At 36.0% G+C, this 20,775-nt stretch overlaps 1 protein-coding gene across 2 annotated transcripts; it reads left to right on the forward strand.

Moving 5' to 3' along the window:
* Positions 1-2,489: 2,489 nt before the first annotated feature.
* Positions 2,490-20,574, forward strand: LOC309804821 (dual specificity protein kinase CLK4-like). 2 transcript variants are annotated; one of them, XM_082622439.1, is made up of 14 exons: positions 2,490-2,646; positions 3,414-3,480; positions 7,461-7,551; positions 8,044-8,175; positions 9,226-9,316; positions 9,713-9,779; positions 12,725-12,841; positions 12,934-13,100; positions 13,307-13,401; positions 13,652-13,781; positions 16,557-16,639; positions 19,450-19,529; positions 20,252-20,342; positions 20,425-20,574. In XM_082622439.1, exons 1-14 carry the CDS (start codon positions 2,544-2,546, stop codon positions 20,563-20,565), a joined length of 1,455 nt encoding a protein of 484 aa, XP_082478565.1. In that variant the 5' UTR covers positions 2,490-2,543; the 3' UTR covers positions 20,566-20,574. The 2 variants fall into 2 exon arrangements, with proteins under 2 accessions (XP_082478565.1, XP_082478564.1); XM_082622438.1 differs by having other exon boundaries at positions 7,461-7,547; positions 8,040-8,175.
* The last annotated feature ends 201 nt before the right edge of the window (positions 20,575-20,775 follow it).

A 20,775-nucleotide genomic window follows, 5' to 3' on the forward strand; every position in this document is an offset into this window, starting at 1 on the left:
GGCAAGTGTTGTCCTAGATCAAGGCTTACTCTGGGTCCCTGGCCTCGGCCGTTTGTAGCATTCTGGGATTTTCCGAGGTCAGACTTCTGCCTCTGAGTGCGCCAAAGGCCCTGGCCAGGTGCCCTGGCGGAGAGGCGAGGGGTGGGGACTGGGCGTCCGAGGAACTGCTCGTTTGTGAGTCCAGGTGGTGGAATTTAGCTCGTGCTTGTGAGAGGTAAATACGGAGAGGCTCATCCTTTGTGCGAACTGTTTTTTTCCTAAAGTGGAGCATAGTATTGTTGCATCAGATGTGCATTTCTGATACTTTTGGATCACCCTGTCCTTGATTACTTAAGTAACCATGAAACGCTTATACTATTCTTAGGAAACAGCGCTCCAAACTGACCACGTCAACCACCTGGTCTTATTTTAGAGCTATCTTTGTATGATTGTGCTCCATACATACACCCACAGGCTTCTTGTTATCCATTCCATACAGTCCTCTTGGAGCCATCTAATCATAACTTTAACCTACATAGATATTTTTATATAGATAACATCAAATTGTCGGGTAATATAGGGTGTTAAAGGGCAGTAGAGAATCAGGTTTCTACGATGGATATAAACATCTGATGTTTGTTGTATCTGATGTTTTTATTGAAGGATGTCCGATGATTCTAACATGTAGGATTCTTTGTTAATAAGAAATAGTGTGATAATTCTAGCTAGTTTTTCTCTTTTTTTTGTATGCGAAGGAACCTAATCTGTATAACCTGGATCTGGGATTCTTCTCTTGGCCTCCTGAGAAAATATTTCTGAACAGTAGTGTTGGGGGGGGACGGCTTCCTATCAGCTGAATTAAATTTAGAGTAATGAACTTGGCTAGAGAAATAAAAACCTTTGGCTCTCCCAAGATGCTTATTTTAATATTTGCATATTGATAACTGTGGTTATTTAAGAATTCTGCCTTGGTGAGCTAGTTATGGCCTACTGATAGTAGAAGGAAAAAACCAAAACTGAAGCAGACACACGTGTTTTGCAAAAAATGCATTATAATAATCATAGTAATAAACCTCAGTCATCAGATGTTGTAATTTTGCTTGCTATGATTTAAGAATGCTTAACTAAACAATTTTAAAGAGTTCCTATGTGGTTAAAATATAATTTGGGTAATTGAAGGGTTAGAAGAATTCCACTAGAAATATAATTTTTTTGATGGCTTTTCTGATGGTCTTTTGGCTCAGGTTAATTTGTAATGTCATTTATTTCCGTTTCCCATATTCAAATGACTATGTAAATCAGAATGCTCACTTATCAATTTCCAGTGAGAACCCTGACTCGAGTTTTAGGATTTTTGTTGGACCTAAGAATCAACAAGAGAAGTGAGTTAAAAGATCTAAATATTTGGTGGCTTCGGTCCCTGATGGCATGATACCTACATTTTCTTAGGGAATACCTCCCAGGAGATGCCTCATTTTAAAGTCTTTTAATTCATTTGAAATCTTTTAAATTTTTTACTTGAATTTGTCTGCTTGTTACTGAGTCATTTGGGCTAACTGAAGGAGGTTAACTAAGTTGGTTTTGCTCCATTTTACCTGTTTTCAGCTCCTTGCTGAGTTGTGAACCTCACCCTCTTCAACAGTTTGGACATCACTGTTAAAAACTTAACTGCTTTGTGAAAGAATTAAGATGGGAAGAGGCAGATAGGGATGGCATTGTTAGAACACAGATCGTGATCCTGAATGGAACCTGTGAGGATGTAGATGGAGTCAAGGAATTGTCACAATTATCTGATTTCAGTGTGACCCTATTCATCCTTATAGGTTCATTTCTTTAGTCACCCCAGATCTATAACAAATATGTTTAATTTTAAGAATGGTTGCAGGATGATCTGAAAATAAACAGTCATCTCCTATATTCTATCCCTAAGTGTTTCTCTGACTTCAGTTATTTGTATCACAGTATTTCAACAAAGCTGCATGACACTTGTGATATTTGTTTTAAATTAGTTCACATTTAAAGTTAACATCAATAACTTAATAATTTGATTATATCAATAACTTAAGAGATTAGTAATAATTTGCCATAGAAAGAAGGTAATGATAAAAATAAAACCAAAAAAGTTATTAATTTCTAGCTAGATATTGTTGTCTACTGAAGGCTGTAAGCCTGAATCCTGACTCTTTTTTTAAAAATGGCAGTTAGCAAGTGTTAGTTGAAGATATGCACCAAGCTGAGCATTTATCCAGAAGAACGGAAAGAAAATGCATTAAGGTCTCACAGTGTTATCATTTAGTGCTAGGTGTGTATGCCACTTAGAATCATCTGACATACCAGTGGGACAGTGCCTCCATGCCTTGGGAACCATTACCTACGAAGATTTTAGAACCTGTAGGACCCCATGTGCTGGGGTTTTTCTATTGAATTAATAGTAATGTGAAACATTTTATTTACTAAATATAACCATCTGTAAATTCCACAACTCACTTTTCATTTCCATTAACAGATGAGTCATTCCAACAGAACTCACTGCCCTGACTGGGATAACAGAGAAAGCCTGGGACATGAAAGCTACAGTGGAAGTCACAAACGGAAAAGGTGATCCCACAGTAGTACACAAGAGAACAGATATTGTAAACCACATCACCAGCTTAAAGAATCTTATTGGTAAATTACGCTTGAACTAGTACCATTTTAACACTAATAGTTGTAATGACTTGTCATTAGCTTATATAACTTTCATCTGTCAGATTGTTTTATAAATCAGTCAACAAATACTCATTCAGAAAATATTTACTGAGTGCCTATTATATGCTAGCCACTGCTGTGAATAGAACAGAGTTCCTGCTCTCACATATCTGTGTCCATTTGGGAGCTGTAGGAGACAGTTGATGGAGTCCCAGCTGCCAGTAATATAGTTGTGGGAAATGAGACACACGACAGTTAAGTAAGTGATTAAAGGACCAGTGAGTGCCTTTAACTTGTATGTAGTAGGGAGAGCTGTACATTGGGGCACTTATTTAGGGTTCCACAAATGAGAGCTAATGAAGGGTGGGGAAGAGTTCATCCAGATGAGAAAAATAGCATGTGGTGTGTGAGAATGTTACAGTGTGTTGGGGATTAGTTGCCTATACTGTATTCTACAGGTTATATTTGTAGATAAGGCCAGTGGGTATGTTTGGGATTTTTAGAAGCTTGGCTGTTGTAAGAAGGGCCTCAATAAAAATTTCCAATGGCATGTGTCCTGTTCTGTTGTATTCTTACCCGTGTAAAATTTGGAGGTACTACGTTTATATAGAATTGAAGGAATTTTTCAAGTTCCTAAATGATTAAACAAAGCCTAGGTGAATAGAGTTTCTTTCATTCTGTCCTCCATTAATTTCCCTTTCTCATTTGTTTTTGTTGGTTCTATGTTTTCTCCTTGTTTTGTGCAGATGTTCCACTGGGACTGTTTGCCAGATTGCTTTCTAAATTAGCCAACTGGGGTTACTTTAAAAAACAGTATGCAATTTTTTTCCTTCTCCATGCCAAAACAGACTTGTTCTGTAGAACAGTGAGCTTGTTGTTAATCAGTGCAGACTAATCATTCTTCACACACTATCATATGGAGGGAAGAGGGAGAATCTATGCCAGGATTTCAATGACCTGAGCTAATTAATGTATTATACAAGAATATCTGTACCCTATATTAAGATAACTACAAAATACTCTGTAAGGCTTAACATATAGTACTAACCATTCATGGGTTTATTATGCATTGTATGTGTCGAAAGGAAGTGATATGAATGATGAACAGTTATTCATATTCATAATTAACCACAGAAAGATGATACTGAGTCAGTGCAATAACCACTAGGCCAATAGTTTCTTCTTTGATATTGGCACCAGAGATGTCTGGTGGTAATTGCTCTCCGTAATCTGGAGTAATCTAATAGTCATTTTCAAGATTCAAAACTTTATAAGAGTGTTTTTTTGTAAAATTATAGGAAAAAACTGAAAAATACAGAAGCATATAAAGAAGGTACTCTTGGTAGGATGCTAGTCCCCCATTTGGATGTAAAGTTATTTCTTCTGAAAACTATCTTTGTATACAAATCTTTGCCTCTGAATATTTCCTGAAAATAGGTTCTAAGAAGGGACAGTTTCAAGTGAAAGGGTGTGAACTCTTATAAGGCTCTTGCTACATATTCACATATTTTTCCACATATTTTTCTAGAAAGTTTGTACCAAGTTACACTCCCTACAACATGCTGTCACCAGTCTTGTCTATTTTGAAATGCCAAGAATAGTGTTTTCTTTTCATTTGAATGTTTAAATTTCTGCTGAATTTGTCCTCTGTCATGTGCTTATTGAACACTTGAATATTTTTTAATTGAAGTCTAGTTGATTGTGAACATTATTTTTGTATTCTTAGCCTATTTTTTCTATTAAAGCATATTTTTCTTATGATTTATCAGCGCTTTTATTGTAGATCAATTATCTTACCTTTTTTCCTATATATTTCAGAGTGTCTTTTCTTTCTGATTTGTAAGTAGCCTGTGAATTGCTCCCTTCCTACAAGCTTAATCAATTAATTCTACACAGGAAGACTGATGTGGCTGTGAACACTGTGAACACATTTTATATCCTTAAATGTCTTGTTGTAACATAGAGTATCAAGCCTTAAACCAGTGATTCTCAAACTTTAGTGTGAATAGAATCACTTTGGAGGTATGTTTAAAATGCATAGTACCAGATTATTCAGTGAGTCTGACCTGGGGTCCAGGGATCTTCATTTTTAACAATTCAGTATTTCGATATTGTTAATAAACAGACCACCCTTTGAGAAACACTGTTTTAAGCCCTTTAGCCTGGCATGCAAGATTTTGGATGATCTGTTCCCAGCTTATTTATTTGCCTATGTTCCCCTATGTGAAAATTGCTCTTGCTGAAATTGTCTACTTACTAGTTCCTAAGTAGCATGTAGACAAACTCATCTCTAAACCATTCTGGCTAAAAGTACTCTATAAATGTAAGATGGTAATATGCCATTTTTCTTTCCTGGCACTTCTTCTACTTCCTACTTTATCCAAATCCTGATGTCCCTATAAGATGCAACTCTTCCCTTCTTTTTCACGAAATCTTCCCTGACCATTTTAAGCATTATGAGTTTTTTCTCCTAAGCACTCATATCCAGGCTTTTGGCATTTCCTGCATTGTTGAGTTTTGTTTTATTTTTGTGTGAGTAATCTCAAATTGAACAGTTATTTGTTGGCAGGGATTTTGCCTCATATATTTTTTATCTTCCACAGGACCTGTGTGGAAATAAAAATGAATGCCCATAGCCTCATTAGTCTTGGCTGTTTTAAAGAACTACAGTGAAATATTCACTGGACATTCCGTGACTATTTTTAGAAATTCAGTCAGTCTGTTCATCCTGTTCACTCTGTCCATATAGCCTTTATAATTCTGTAGACTTTGTTTATCTAATCTCTAAGGCTCGGTTGTTGTAGGCTGAAGAGGTCCTCATAGTATTACTTCACTCCATGTTTGTTATTCTATAGATTATTTATGGATTATCAGCAGCTCTAATTTCATGCACTAGTCCAGCTAAGGATTATTAGTGTTAGAGTTTTCCGATACATTTTAGACTTTTATGGGAAGGATGCCTTACAGAATTAAACAGATGCCCTTTAGAGTATGGTAATTTCTAGTTTGACGTATTGTAGATCTCTCCCTTAACGGTTCCAAGCAACTGATCAGATCCCTGACTTAGACCCAGATTTAGACCCTAATATCCTGAGTTGTTTCTCCAATGGCTAGAACTTAAGGCTGACACTGGGGAAAGGGGGCTTCTGCATCTCCCCAGCCTAGATTTGATGCCAGCCCTGTTGAGTAGCAGTTTTAGAGATGCTTCTCCTTTATTTTTGCATAAACCAGCCTCCTGAGAAAAAAGAATGATAACATATTCTGGGAAAAAGAACGAGGTTAGTGAGGGCAGTCTAGTTAACATCTGTCACTCCATTGCTTGTCAGGATTATTTTAGCTGGTGTGTCTGACTGGGCAGGTGTCCCCTCTCTCCCTCAGTGCTCCACGTGCATCCCTCTTGAAGCTTCACACTGTTGAAAAGGATACTCATCCCAGGTAGAGAGGGGGACTGGAAACTGGGTCAGTTGGCTCTGTCTTTTTCTTTCCATCAAATCAAGGCTGCTTAACTGGAATCCATTGACTTCCTGAGGTCCATGATCTCTGAAATTCCTTGCCAAGATTTGTTTACGCATTTGTGCGTTTCTTAGGGGAGAGGGCCCATACCTCTCAATTAGATTTTCAAAGGGATCTGTAGATTCAGCAGTCAAGCACTATGGGGCTTACCTGGTGGTGCAGTGGTTGACAGTCCGCCTGCTGATGCAGGGGACACAGGTTCGTGTCCCGGTCCGGGAGGATCCCACATGCCATGGAGCGGCTAGGCCCATGAGCCATGGATGCTGGGCCTGAGCATCTGGAGCCTGTGCTCCACAATGGGAGAGGCCACAACAGTGAGAGGCCTGCGTACCGCAAAAAAAATAAAAAAATAAAAAAAGAAGGTAAGCACTATGGCACCAGATGATGCTGTTTTCCCTGAATTCTTGTTTATTTCACAAGCAGGAGTGACAGGAAATTCAAAATGCAAAGGCAAGTAGGGGGTTGGGAAATCCTAAGCAAGCAATTACAAGAACCTTTTCTCATTTGAGGGGCATATATTTTGGATATTTTTGGCACATGAAGCAGCGTTCAAAAACTGTGTTGACTATTTCTCAGAAAGATACAGGAAGCTCGAAATAGAGGAGAGGAGATGGAATAGGTGGTGTGTATAATAATACTGGCACATACAATAGGATTTAGAATGTGCTCTACAACCATGGCAAATCGTTTTCCTTCTAGGGATCTCAGTGTAGTCATCTGTAAAATGAAAGGCCTGAAATATATTTAAGATTCCTTTTAGCTCTAATACACCCTTCGTGCAAGAACTCTGTGTGCCAGAGATACCTAACTTACATTAAGAAGGAAAGGAATCCTGTTTTGCCTGCCTCATGTTGTGTGTGGCTCTGCAAAAAGGAAGAGAGCTTAGTTACAGATGCATATATCATAAGATTGATGAATTTCAGAAGAGCAGTTTTGTGAATTTTTGGTCTTAACTTTCACCAGAAGGTAAAGGGACACTTAATCAAGTAAACACTGAATATGTTGAATGATTTGACCCAAGGTTTGTTCCTTCATAGCAGTATATATTAATAGAGATATATGTACCCATTTGCTTGTTGGTTAAAGTAAAATTATTTAAGTTTTGTGAGTTAAGTATAAGTTCTAATTCATCAATTTGTATTTTTTTCTTTTATTGAGTTAGCTGTTGAAACCAGGAATTCTTGAGAGAATGTTTTATTTTAACCACGTTAAAATGTGGTTAAACGTTAAAGCGTTCTAGAATGAAGAGAGTAATTTTAAATCCTTTAATGTGTTTGCAGTCATTATTTAGAAGCAAGGTTCTTGAATGAGAGATATTATCAGGACCGGAGATACATTGCTGAATACAGAAATGACTACTGCAAAAGATATGTTCTTAACATTGATGAATACAGAAATGACTACTGCAAAAGATATGTTCCTAACATTGATGAATACAGAAATGACTACTGCAAAAGATATGTTCCTAACATTGATGAATACAGAAATGACTACTGAAAAAGATATGTTCCTAACATTGAATACAGAAATGACTACTGCAAAAGATATGTTCCTAACATTGATGAATACAGAAATGACTACTGCAAAAGATACGTTCCTAACATTGATGAATACAGAAATGACTACTGCAAAAGATACGTTCCTAACATTGATGAATACAGAAATGACTACTGCAAAAGATACGTTCCTAACATTGATGAATACAGAAATGACTACTGCAAAATACACGTTCCTAACATTGATGAATACAGAAATGACTACTGCAAAATATACGTTCCTAACATTGATGAATACAGAAATGACTACTGCAAAATATACGTTCCTAACATTGATGAATACAGAAATGATTACTGCAAAAGATGTGTTCCTAGACGTTATCACAGAGACGTTGAAAGCAGTTATCGAATCCACTGCAGTAAATCTTCAGTCCGAAGCTGGAGAAGCAGTCCTAAAAGGAAGCGTAATAGACAATGTTCAAGTAATCAGTCACGTTCGGTATGATTGATTTTGTTTTTATTTTGGGTGGATACTTATTTGTGTGTAAAAGCTCTTACTGAGCCAATAAGTTTGAAAAAGTTTATAATACTATATGAATATAATTGTGTTTATATTACTTGAATCCTTAAAGGAAACTTCCAAATTCTTACAACTAATCTGCATTTATTAGTTAGTCCTCATTTGCCCACATTTACTCATTTTCTGCAGACCAGATCATGAGGTTCTTGATTTTAATGTTAAAAATATTTTTATCTTTTATAACATAATCATACGAAAAGATGAAGCACCCATCTTTTCTTTCATCTTAAACATTTTTTACTTTAAAAGAAACCCCTTTCCCAGTACTTGGAGACAAATGTAGAAAGTTGCGCTGGTGGATACTTACCCTGTGTATAGCACAATCTGCAATTAGTTCCATTGGAGTTCTGAAAGTGGGTGCTGAAGGGGAAATTATTGTCCAGAAAGCCTGCCTTTTTTTTTACACTCATGAATCTTCACTTGTTTGCAGTAAACTATGAATTATTATTTTCCTCCCCAAGTTTTCTTCAGTAGAACTATCATTGATTAGATCAAACATTGACATTAGCCTTTATTTTCCCCTTTTATTTTAATAAGTATGTTTAAAAATATTGCTAAGTATCAATTTGAGCCAATCTTGACGTTTTAAAACATTTTCCTGACAAACTAGACATCTCAACACACAGCATAGGCTATTTTATAACGAGATTAATAGATCATGACATTGCATTCTTTAAATTTCAGACTTCAATTAAGTCAGTATTTTAGAGACAATTGTGTTGTTTATTCTATTGCCACTTTAAGTAACTTATCTGAAAATCTTGCCATGTTTTTCTTCTGTAACATAAACTGTGTCCTGTGAATCTCTGGGGACTGAATTTGAAATTGCTCCTGCCAACTCTTCGTGGCCTGGTTCTTATCTGAATGCCTGAATATCTCCCCGCTGAATGAATTGCGTATTCTGCCCTGAATTCACTCTGCTATATTGATTGGCTGGACGATCTTGGTGCTGCCCACTTGCCGTTCCAGAAGAGCCACCAAAGGAAAAGATCAAGGAGTATAGAAGATGATGAAGAGGGTCACCTTATCTGTCAAAGTGGAGACGTTCTAAAAGCAAGATGTATAGAATATTTTTCAACACTTTTTAAACTTTGCAGACAGAATAATCTTTTTAAGAATAGTTTGTCAGCGGGGGGCTAAAGAACTCTTCATTGCTTTTTTGTTTTGATTTTTGTGGGTTTGTTTGTTGTTCTTTTGTATTTCTTCTTTTCTATAGAGTTTAAATATTTCTACTCTAAAGTTCCAAAATAATCAGTGGAATTTGAGATTAGAGCAAGAAAGATAGCTATCTACATTATTTTTGTAGCATCTGAAAATAAAATAATTTGAGGGCTGGAACGTTAATTATGCTTTAATAGAGAGCATTTGAAAAAATTCCACACTTAAGCATTCATTATTTGAATAACTGATAATTTGTACTCAGGTACTTACACTTCTTTCTCCCCCCTCACTTTAGATGAAATCGTGAACACTTTGGGAGAAGGGACCTTTGGCAGAGTTGTAGAGTGCATTGATCATGGCATGTAAGTTTGTTGTTTTTCTTTTTTGAACATTCCGATATTTTTGGTGGAGAAGGATCCATAATTTAGATGAAATGGAATTTAAGTGGTAGCTATGTGTTTTCCTGGGAGGTATAAGTATTCAGAAGTTCTTCAACTGTGTACAATTTATTTACCATAAGTATGGATTTTGACCAAGAATGCTGAAAATGTTTATCAGATGGAGTTCATGGAAATTAATGTCAGTGTTCAAGTGAAGACTTTCCCAGAACTTAGGTCCTTAGCTTTCTATAAGAGATTTGGAGTGCTTTACCCTACTTTTGAATTGCAGAGACAATAAATTAGCATATCTAATCTTCTTGGTTCAAAAACTTTTATTTCCAAAGGATAATATTTGCACGTTAGGGTTAGCTTCTCAAACTATAAAAAAATTATATTACTTGAAGCCTACAGAATAAAGTCCAGATTCTTTAATGAGTTATACTAAACTTTTTGTTATTTGACCCTCTCTGCTTCATTTTCATGTTTTCCTCTAGGATCTCTCTTCTGCGGTTGCAAATTTTTTTGTAAGTGAACGTCTTACAACAGTTTAGTGAAAACTGCACATTTCTAAATTGACATCTATACTTTTCATCATAAAATAGTTGAGGATGTAATTTCCAGCTTATCGTAAATGGTGATTTTTTAAAAAAAAACATATCTCTCTTTCTAAATATGTTTGGGGGAATCTAAATACAACAGCTTGATACCTCCTGTCATCCATGAACAAACTTTTCTTGAATACTTAGAAATGCTTTATCTTGAACTTAACTTTTACTTCACTTTTCATAAAGAATATTATCCTAAGTGTCTTTTATTATCACCCTTTCCTCTCTATGACAAAAATGTGAACATAAAGTAAAATTTTAAGATATTTTGAAATACTTTGACTTAGGAAAGTTGCTAAGAATTCCCATCTATTCTTCACCCAGATTCCACAAATGTTAACATTTTACAGTGTTTAATCATTCTCTATATTTACATGTTATATGTATTTTCAAGTTTTGCCAGCTTATCTACAACCTGATTCACATTTCACTAGTTGTCCCATTGAGGTCTTTTAAAAATTTCTTGAGGTTCCAAGACTTGAGTATTTGAGATATTCCAATGAAGAGTATTCAATTGATCAAGTACAAATCTGTTACAAATTTTGATACTTATTAGACCTAAAACATACAATGTAATTGTAAATATATCTTTTATCGAGATGGTTGGGGCCTTTAAAAAAATGAGTTCATGTGTCCATAGATAAATCTTACTGTTTTAGCATTAAGTTTCCATTTTTCTTTTTTTAAAATTGACAAGTAATATGAAAGCTTATAAGTTTAAGGTGTATAACGTTGGTTTGAACATTTATATACTGCAATATGATTACTATAGTAGCATTAGCTAACACCATTATCCATTTTTCATTTTTATAGCTATTAGCACTGTTCATTTTTATAGCTTATTAGCAGTTAGAAAACTTGTCCATATGATGAAATAGATGAGACTAGAAGAAGTTTTGTCATAGCAGTTTTATAGTAATTCTTTTAAGTCTTGAGATATATGCTATACATCATAGGGAGATAAATCATTAAAAATTTATTTTGATGATTATATATCAGCCCACAACTTCATTGGGACCTTGTCAAAAGAAATGAGTTCGGAATAGGTTTGCTATCCAGCCACTAGAAAAATTTTTGCCTCAAAGAATTTTTTTTTCTTTTTTATAAACAGCCTGGGGCACAAACCTTGCCATATTAATTTCACGTGCATGGGGTTCTCTTTTGTAATGTGGGAAGGCCATAGTGAAAAATGCAGGGTTGACTGCTGGCTTGTATTCAAGAAGATCAGGTTTAGGAAAGAGGACAGAAGGAAGCTGAAGATTTGGAAATCCTCTTCCTCAAAATCATTTACGACATTTTTTTTCGGCCGTGCCACGTGGCTTGCGGGATCTCAGCTCCCCGACCAGGGATTGAACCTGGGCCCACGGCAGTGAAAGCTCATGTCGTAAACCACTGGACCACCAGGGAATTCCCTCTGCACTTTTTAGGAAGTACTACAGATGCCCCGGTCTGAAACACGCTGCCCTACATTGTTGCTATTTATACCTCTTCGCATCCGTGAATGCACTAAACATTTTTTTGGCTTGATGACTTATTGCTGGTGTGTCCTTTGCCAGGATTATCTAACAAACTGATAGTTGTCTTTCTTCTCTGAAGAAGTCTGAGCTCCCCTAACTCTGATGGTTAGGTTCTTTCTTCTCTCTATTCCTTATACCAGGCACTTCTAACCTAATGATAAGTTGTTCAAGTGTCTGTCTTTTCCATTAGACTGTGAGGTACATGGGACAAGCTCTTTTTAACAGTGATTCCAATGCAACATCTGGCACATTCGGTCTAGCCTGGCGAATGAGTGAATGTTTTCAGCAGTAGTATCTTCAAGGTTTATATTTTTATCCTTTTTTAAAAAAAAACTACTTATAAAATCTAGGTCAATTTAAACTTTTGGAAACAAACATTAACGTTCTTAAGTATTAAGAGAAATCATCACTCTGTATAATGTATATTTTGTCAAAATGTTTTGAAAAAATGTTTATAGATCTGCTATAATATACCCTGAAAGATTATTTTAGGAAAATAGCATAGAGTGATTGGTACTTAACAAGATGATGCTTTAGAGCAGGGGTCCCCAACCCCTGGGCCTTGGACTAGTAGGAACTGGGCCTAACAGCAGGAGGTGAGCAGTGGGCGAGCGAGTGAAATTTCATCTGCTGCTCACAATAGCTTGCATTACCACCTGAACCATCACACCCTCCCCTCAACCATGGAAAAATTGTCTTCCATGAAACCGGTCCCTGGTGCCAAAAAGGTTGGTGACAGCTGCTTTAGAGGATACATGTCTTCAACGCCCTTCTGTACATTTACCATTTTCATTTTGTTTTTAAGGGGTGGCATACATGTAGCAGTGAAAATCACAAAAAATGTGGGACCATATCGTGAAGCAGCTCATTCAGAAATCAAAGTATTGGAGCATTTAAATAGTACTGATCCCAATAATGTCTTGTAAGTAAGAAACTTGGAACTGTGATCCATTATGTTACATGAAATAATCAGAATTCTGTGAACTGAATTATTTGTATTCTGATCTGTTTCAGCCGATGTGTCCAGATGCTAGAATGGTTTGATCATCATGGTCATATTTGTATTGTGTTCGAACTCCTGGGACTTAGTACCTATGATTTCATTAAAGAAAATAGCTTTCTGCCATTTCAAATTGACCATATCAGGCAAATGGCATATCAGATCTGTCAGTCAGTAAATTGTAAGTATACTTGTTAAATTTTTAAATACCAGTCAATTAAAGGTTTTATTGGACAAGCAACATATCAAACCATTGTCACTAAAAATGCACGTTGCAAGTAAAGATGAAACCACTTTTGATCCCTACCTCTACTACTAATTCTCCTTTCCCCCTGTACAGATTACATTTGTAAGTGAAACTAATAATGTCTTTTTGTTCTTTTGTAGTTTTGCATCATAATAAATTAACCCATACAGATCTGAAGCCTGAAAATATTTTATTTGTGGAGTCTGACTATGTAGTCAAGTATAATTCAAAAATGGTAAGTTACACTTGTTTTAATTTTGGTAGTTGTCTTTAAAATTAATTTAGCTTGGTGATCCTTGGATGAGGAATTTTACCTTTGAGGCTTATTATATCCTGACGTTTAACCCAAAAAGGGTAATCCTTTGCCTTTCTCATGGGGTTATTTTGAAAATCAAAAAGAGAATTCATGTGCAAGCCTTTTGGATAGTGCTATAAAATATTTCATATCTTTATTGATCTTTGTGTTTACTTAACTGTATCTCTAGAAACGTGATGAACGCACACTGAAAAACACAGATATCAAAATTGTTGACTTAGGAAGTGCAACATACGATGATGAACATCATAGCACTGTGGTATCTACACGGCATTACAGAGTTCCAGAGGTCATTTTGGGTTAGTAGATACCAGACTTCCTGATATTTTAATTGAAAAAGAGATTTTTTGTTCTCTATAGCTTTTATTGGGGGGCAGGTAGTTGGGGGATAGCTGTAATTTTCTTAGCAGTGTACAGAAAATGTTTTCTGTTTTCATAAAAGCTGTCTGGACATTGCTATAAATAATTTTCCTGAGTGGGAAAAATGTGATATCATCTGTAAAGATATTCCAGGTGGTGGTTCTTTTTGAACAAGTCAGTCTTACAAGATCATAAGAGAACAAGCTGTATTGGCTAAGTCCATGACAGCAGTGTGATTTTGAAGCGATGTGGGCACCTCTTTTCGTCTCATCACAAAGCATGGTGCTGGGGAACATGCTAAAGATTTGGCTGGCAGACGTCTAGATGTAGGGTGGATGGAGGTTAAGAGGAGAAGAAAGAGGGGCTAGTCTAAGAGGAGAGCTTCTTTGATCATCTTTGACATGGGAAAGCATGGGAAGGAAAATTAGTTAAGGTGCAGGGTTTTTCAATATTAATAAAAGGGAACTCAGTGAGGGAGAGCACATCTTAGGCCTCAAAATTTAAAAGTTCGAGACCGAGTCATGTTGATAGAGCAAGGAAGTCAGGGATGGATTTGGGGGCTTGGAGACAGTGGGAAAAATTCAGATCAGGTGATATTGGGAGATAGTTAAATGGTATAAGCATATTACTTTGCCAAAAGTACGTTTCAACCGAGGTTGGCTAGTAAAACATCTTTGTGGAATCAGTCTTTTCCACTTTTTACCTTTTGTCGAAGAGGACTGGGTAGTTGAGAATATGAGTGTGAAAGCAAACTAATGATGTTTACCTAGAGTAAAGAATTAGTAAAAGGGACAGGAAATTAAGAATAGTTTGTAGTGCTGGCTAGTAGAACTTTCCATGATGATAGAAATGTTGTATATCTGCACTATCCAACATGGTAGCCATTAGTAGCCACACGTAGACTACTGTGTACTTTCAGTATAGCCAGTGTGACTGAGGAACTGAATTTTAAATTAATTAAACTTTTAGATTTAAATAACCACATGTGGCTAGTGGCTACCACATAGGATAGCACAGGTTTGGAGCTCATCTTTGAGATTGATGTTACTAGGATTTCTGCTTAGTATGGTCTGAAAGAAGCTGCTATGTTGCAGTAGTTTAGAAAGTGTATTCATGGTTGAGGACTGAAGCCTGCAATGAAGGTAAAAGAAAAGAGTGTAGGAGGAGATTGTGGACAGATAGGTATTTTCAGAGCTTAAAAAGAGATAACTTGCTGTGTTTTATCAATTTTAAGAAGAAGATTTTTCTCCACATTTTAACATGTGAGGAAACATAAGACAAAACAGCATTTTTTCTTGGTTATTGGTTCATAAAACAGTGGTGTATCTTACAGTTAGTTAATGGCCTCCTCCTAGATTGTGTAAGATACAGTGATTCTTAGTAATAATACAGTCCCATGTGTGGCCAGGCTGGGGATAGTTGATATAAATCTGAAATTGGGGTTATTGGTGTTTAGGAAAAGAAATGAACAGATGGGAAGATTAGAAGGGTTCTTTGTGTGTTTGTGAAGTGTTACTCCTGAGGATTAAGGCAGAATTAGGTTGAAGAGGAAGATGTTGTCAGGTGCCACCACTGAGGAGGGCAGTTGGTCTCATGTCTTGGGTGTTGGTAGTAAACAGAAGTTGGTCAAAGTGAATGATGTGAAATTCCAAAGAGTATGAGAGCTGAGCCATAAGAGAATGAGGTAGTTTACAGTCACTTGGGAGAAAACTGGACTGGGAGACAGGAGTGGCTGGAAAAGAAAACTTTCATCTTAGATCCAAGCTCTATCATTTGCAGATTTTGTATGTGTTACTGTAAGTAGAAACCATGCTCCATTATCCTTTTGTTCAAGTGATAAGTACCATGAGGGTTAACAAAAATGGCTAAATCATAGTCAAGTTCCTTGAATATATTGTTTCTTCCTTTGTCTTTAAATTCAGTAATGTTACTGAAAGTAATTGAAATGTCTTTTAAAGTAGGCTTTATTTGTACATTATTTTTTTATAAAAAACTTAATCTATAAAAGGTTAAAACATCTGTATGGTTTAGGTTTACTCTTTTCCTTTCTAAATAGATAGAGACTTAAGGCTAGGTGTTTTTTTCTTTTCTGAATAATGTTACTATTGAGAATTCTGAAGGAGAAAATATATGATCATGTATAGACAACCTGAAAGTACATATATAGATACCTCTCTATGTGAACTTTAAATATCTGTATAATTCTGCTTATGGGTGACACTGCTTATAATATCCATTATAATTCTTACATAATTTAGGTGACACTACTATTTCTTTTAATGGAAGAAATAAACTCAGATATCAAGCTGATGGTAATTGATAAGGGGTTAGTAATTACACTCTGAGGATAATTATTGACCTATGTTTGCACTAATAAAATGTAAAATTTCATAGAACAACCGTTAAGTGGGTATAACAGTGCTCCTCATTGCACAAGCAATTCAGAGACTATGGACTATTTGCTAACCCCTCTTACTTTCCATAAAATGCCTCCTCCCCCAGGTTAAAATACTGTAAGTTGATACAAGGATATGGAGGACTCTGAAAGCATACTGAATCATGTTTGGTATAAAACTAAAAATGTAAACCCTGAATTTACTATCATCTTCTCCTAAATGGGCTATATAAAGAGAGCACCCACATAGGAAAAGATATTGTGTATTGGCAATTAAAAATTGTTGCCTAATAAAATGTTTGGTTTTGTTTTTAAATAGCTTTAGGTTGGTCTCAGCCATGTGATGTTTGGAGCATAGGTTGCATTCTTATTGAATATTACCTTGGTTTCACAGTCTTTCAGGTATGTATTTAGTAAATGTTACTTACTGATTCATAATGAGCTTTAATGTTAAAGGCATGTTAAAGTTTTGGTTTCCATATTGGAAAGTTGCCATAGTGTCATTATTCTTAAGATGTAAACTTCCATGTGCAAAATAGTCATCCTTCTCTAAAACCACAGTTGAATGAACTACTCTCAGTGAATGGTCATAATTCATTCTGCATGTGGAGCTTTTAAACACATGGTTCATATTGACTTCATATGATCCATTTTATTGTGATGCTCCTTCATAAATTTACATTAGTGTTACTATGGTCAGTTTTAATTCAGCTCTGGTTATGTTGCACTTTTATTAAAATAATTCAGAAACAGTAAGTTGTATTAAGCATGTATGACACCCTAGGCACATTTCTAAGCACTGTGTGTATAAAAATGAAAAGACAGCATCTCTCTCCTCAAGGAAGACATACACAGGATAGACATGGGAAAACGTGCAGTACAATGTGATACTTGCTATAATGGAACAATATAGAAGGGAACCCAGAAAAGGTGAACGGTTAAGTTTCCTTCGAGAAAGCATCACTGAGGAATAGGGAGTTTAATCCAAGCTATAAGGAAGAGTAAGAGTTTGTCAGAAAACTAGAGTGTGTGATGGCCATATCAGGAAGAAATGGTATTCATAAATGCAAGAGGCATAAAGGAAGCTACTCTAGTTGAGGAAGGATGAATAGTGCTGCCAGAGTGTCTTGGATAAATAGGAAAATGGTGTCAGTAGGCAAGTACTGATTCATAGTGGACTTGTTTGCCATAGAAAGGTATTTGTTTTATCCTAGGAGTCAGTGGTTTCCAAATGTAGACCGGTCTAAAATGAAAATGATTTTGTAGGGTTGCCGTTCTGGCTTTCATTTAGAAATTATCTCTCCTGTTTTTTTTTGGTATTAAAATGTTCTTTCTATGCAATGATAATAGTTATTGGCTTACTTGGCAGAACAAAAAGGAGAAAATGTTATTTAGGTCTCTACTTGTTTTCCTCATAATTTTGCTTATGTCGGAAAACTAAAAGTCTTGAAAGCTTCAAGTGGTGTAAGCATTGGAGAACGTTAAGAGGGTTGTGATTTGATCAAGGTGTGTTGTTGGATGGGGTGAGGGTGGTTAGGAAGTTCCTGGCTAATACTGTCAAGGTTGCTTTGAGGTTATGGCAATGCAGGATGAGGAGGGAGGAAGCTGTGATGAATTATGTCACTTAGGTGGCTGTTGCAGAATATATGTGTTCGCCGCTATGGGGCACCTCACCAAACTTCTGTCTACTCCGTAGAGATCTGTTAAAAGTACTCTGAGTTTGTAGACAAGTTTGATATCTAGAACATAGCTGTCGGACATTTCTAGGGGGTGGTGTCTGGTTTTGTGGTAGTAAGCTATAGGGTCAAGGAAAAAGTTGAGCACAGTGCATGCTTTCTTCATTCTGACACATATAAAATCCTTCAGATGGTTTTATGATTGTAAATCATTCTGAGACCTTAAGCGTCGATTATTAACTTTGGTTTGAGATGTGGTTTATATTTTAATTCCACCCTCCAAAATAGTCTTCAACTAAGGAACTTTTTGAAGATAATGGAGCTTGTATTATTTATTCCTGTCATGACTTAAGAACATTTTGAAAGCAGTGTGCTAGGCACAGTAGTTAATGGATTTAAAAAGCATTGCACATAGACTCTGCTCTTCAGAGCAAGGATTGGCAAACTATATCCTATCTGATGCCTGCTTTAAAAAATGAAAAAGAATATGTGGTGGAGACCATCTGTGACCATCCAAGCCTAAAATATTTACTATCTGGTCCTTTATAGAAGAAGCTTTCCAGCCTCTGCTTAGGAGTGTACCATTTAGTTTAACAATTTATTCGACTTTAGCCAAAGCTCTGTTACTGTGTAATTTAAGAATATGAGTTTTGACTTGGGTTCACAGCTCAGGTTTCCTCATTGATGAGCTATATGAGCTTGAGCTAGTATCTTAACCTCTTTGAAAGTTATGTTCCCACATTCCTAGCTCAAGGTTGTTGTAAGAATTATTGGGACTGTATTTTTATTGTCTAGGATTAGTGTTACAAAGTTGCTATCCATTGGGTAATGGAGGTTAGTTAAGCAACCGATAAAATGAGTAGCCAGGTTATTGGTAATCTTCCCAGTCATCCCTCAGTTAAACAGTGCAAGTAATACAAATAAGGAAAACTGTTCTGTTTTACATTAAACAAATTATTCGAACATTGTAAATCAACTGTACTTCAGTAAAATATACTTAAAAAGTTGTTCTTCAATCAGCTCTACAAACCTTACCAATTCATTTCAGAAATCAGACAATCAGTGTAGCTCATTCAGTTTTATTCCATCTTTGAAATAGAGTGTAATATAAATTGTATAGCTGTCTAATCTAGTCCTTTTATGGAGACACTATTTTCTTTTTTTTTCTTAACATTTATTTATTTACTTTTTTTGGGGGGTTGCATTGGGTCTTCATTCCAGCACGTGGGCTTCTCTCTTGTTGCGGTACGTGGGTTTTCTCTCTCCACTTGTGGTGTGCGGGTTCCAGAGTGTGTGGGCTCTGTAGTTTGTGGCTCGCGGGCTCTCTTGTTGTGGTGGGCAGGCTTAGTTGCCCCGCAGCATGTGGGATCTTAGTTCCCCGACCAGGGAGCGAACCCACGTCCCCCGCATTGGAAGGTGTATTCTCTACCACTGGACCACCAGGGAAGTCCCGGACACACTGTTTTCTTGTGTTATCCTTTTATGTGCGTGTAGGGAAATGGAAAGTGCTAAGTTTCTTTTTCCTATATTTTTTAGACTAATGATAATAAAGAACACCTGGCAATGATGGAACGTATATTAGGACCCATACCAACACACATGATTCAGAAAACAAGGTATGCTTTTTAAGATTAAAGTCCTTATTGGGTACATGCAGTGGCCTATATTCAAACCATAAAAAACCCATCTTTGTTGTTATTGCTTATTCCAAAGACTGTAGATTTTGAATTCTTTTTCATGAAGTCAAGTTTTTGAAAAGTAATGCAATATTTACTTTGTGATCCAGTAAATAAAGTGGTGTTTTTATACTCAGGTTAACCTTTGCATAAATGTTTTCCTAGGTTGATTTAAAAATAATACATAGAGTAGTAAAAAGAGCTTGATTTTGGAGTCCTATCTAAATTTGAATTCCAGACTGTTGCAAACCACATGTACGTCTTTGGACAAGAATACTATAAGTGGTTTCAAAACATAGCTTCACCGCAGAAGTCATCCAGGGAATTGTTAACGATTTCTAACCCCATTCCAGATCTAGTGAAATCAGAATTTACAGGAATGGATCTAGGAACCTCTGTTTTTGAAGCTGGCATTGTTTCACATATGGTACAACTTAGGTGGGATACTAAAACTTCAGAGGGTACAAGATTAGGAAAAATACCATATAAGGTATCCGATATAATTATTGCTGAGATTTTTAGAAATTGTATGTTTATGTATATATAGAGAGATATCTATGGTTCCATCTTTTCCCCCAATCCCCTGGTGGGGGCAGGGTAAGAATGTGGGTTTGGGGTTTCTTTTTTTCTTAAAATTTAATCCAGACTTCTCTTTCCTATAGGAAACAGATGTATTTTCATCATAATCAGCTAGATTGGGAGGAACATAGTTCTGCTGGTAGATATGTTACGGGACACTGCAAACCATTAAAGGTAAAACAAAAAAAAACAAAAAAAAACCTGTTTTAACTATTTTTTTATTGTCTTTCTTAAACAAAGTCATTTTTCCCCTCAGGAATTTATGCTCTGTCATGATGAAGAACATGAGAAACTGTTTGACCTGATTCAAAGAATGTTAGAATATGATCCAGTGAAAAGAATTACCTTGGATGAAGCATTGCAGCATCCTTTCTTTGACTTATTAAAAAAGAAATAAAATGGAAATCAGTGGTCTTACTATACTTGTCTAGAAGAGATGATTTAAGACTGTGTCAGTCAACTCTAAACATTCTAATATTTTTATAAACCTTAAATTATTTTGTACAGTTAAGTGTAAATGCTGTATGTTTTGTATCAATCGCATAATTATCTTGTTAAGCAAATATGGTCTTGATAATGAATGAAATATAAAAGCTAAAATTAATTT

Source organism: Mesoplodon mirus (genome assembly GCF_964341445.2).
Source record: "Mesoplodon mirus genome assembly, chromosome: 5".
In the NCBI taxonomy this organism is placed as follows: Eukaryota; Metazoa; Chordata; class Mammalia; order Artiodactyla; family Ziphiidae; genus Mesoplodon; species Mesoplodon mirus.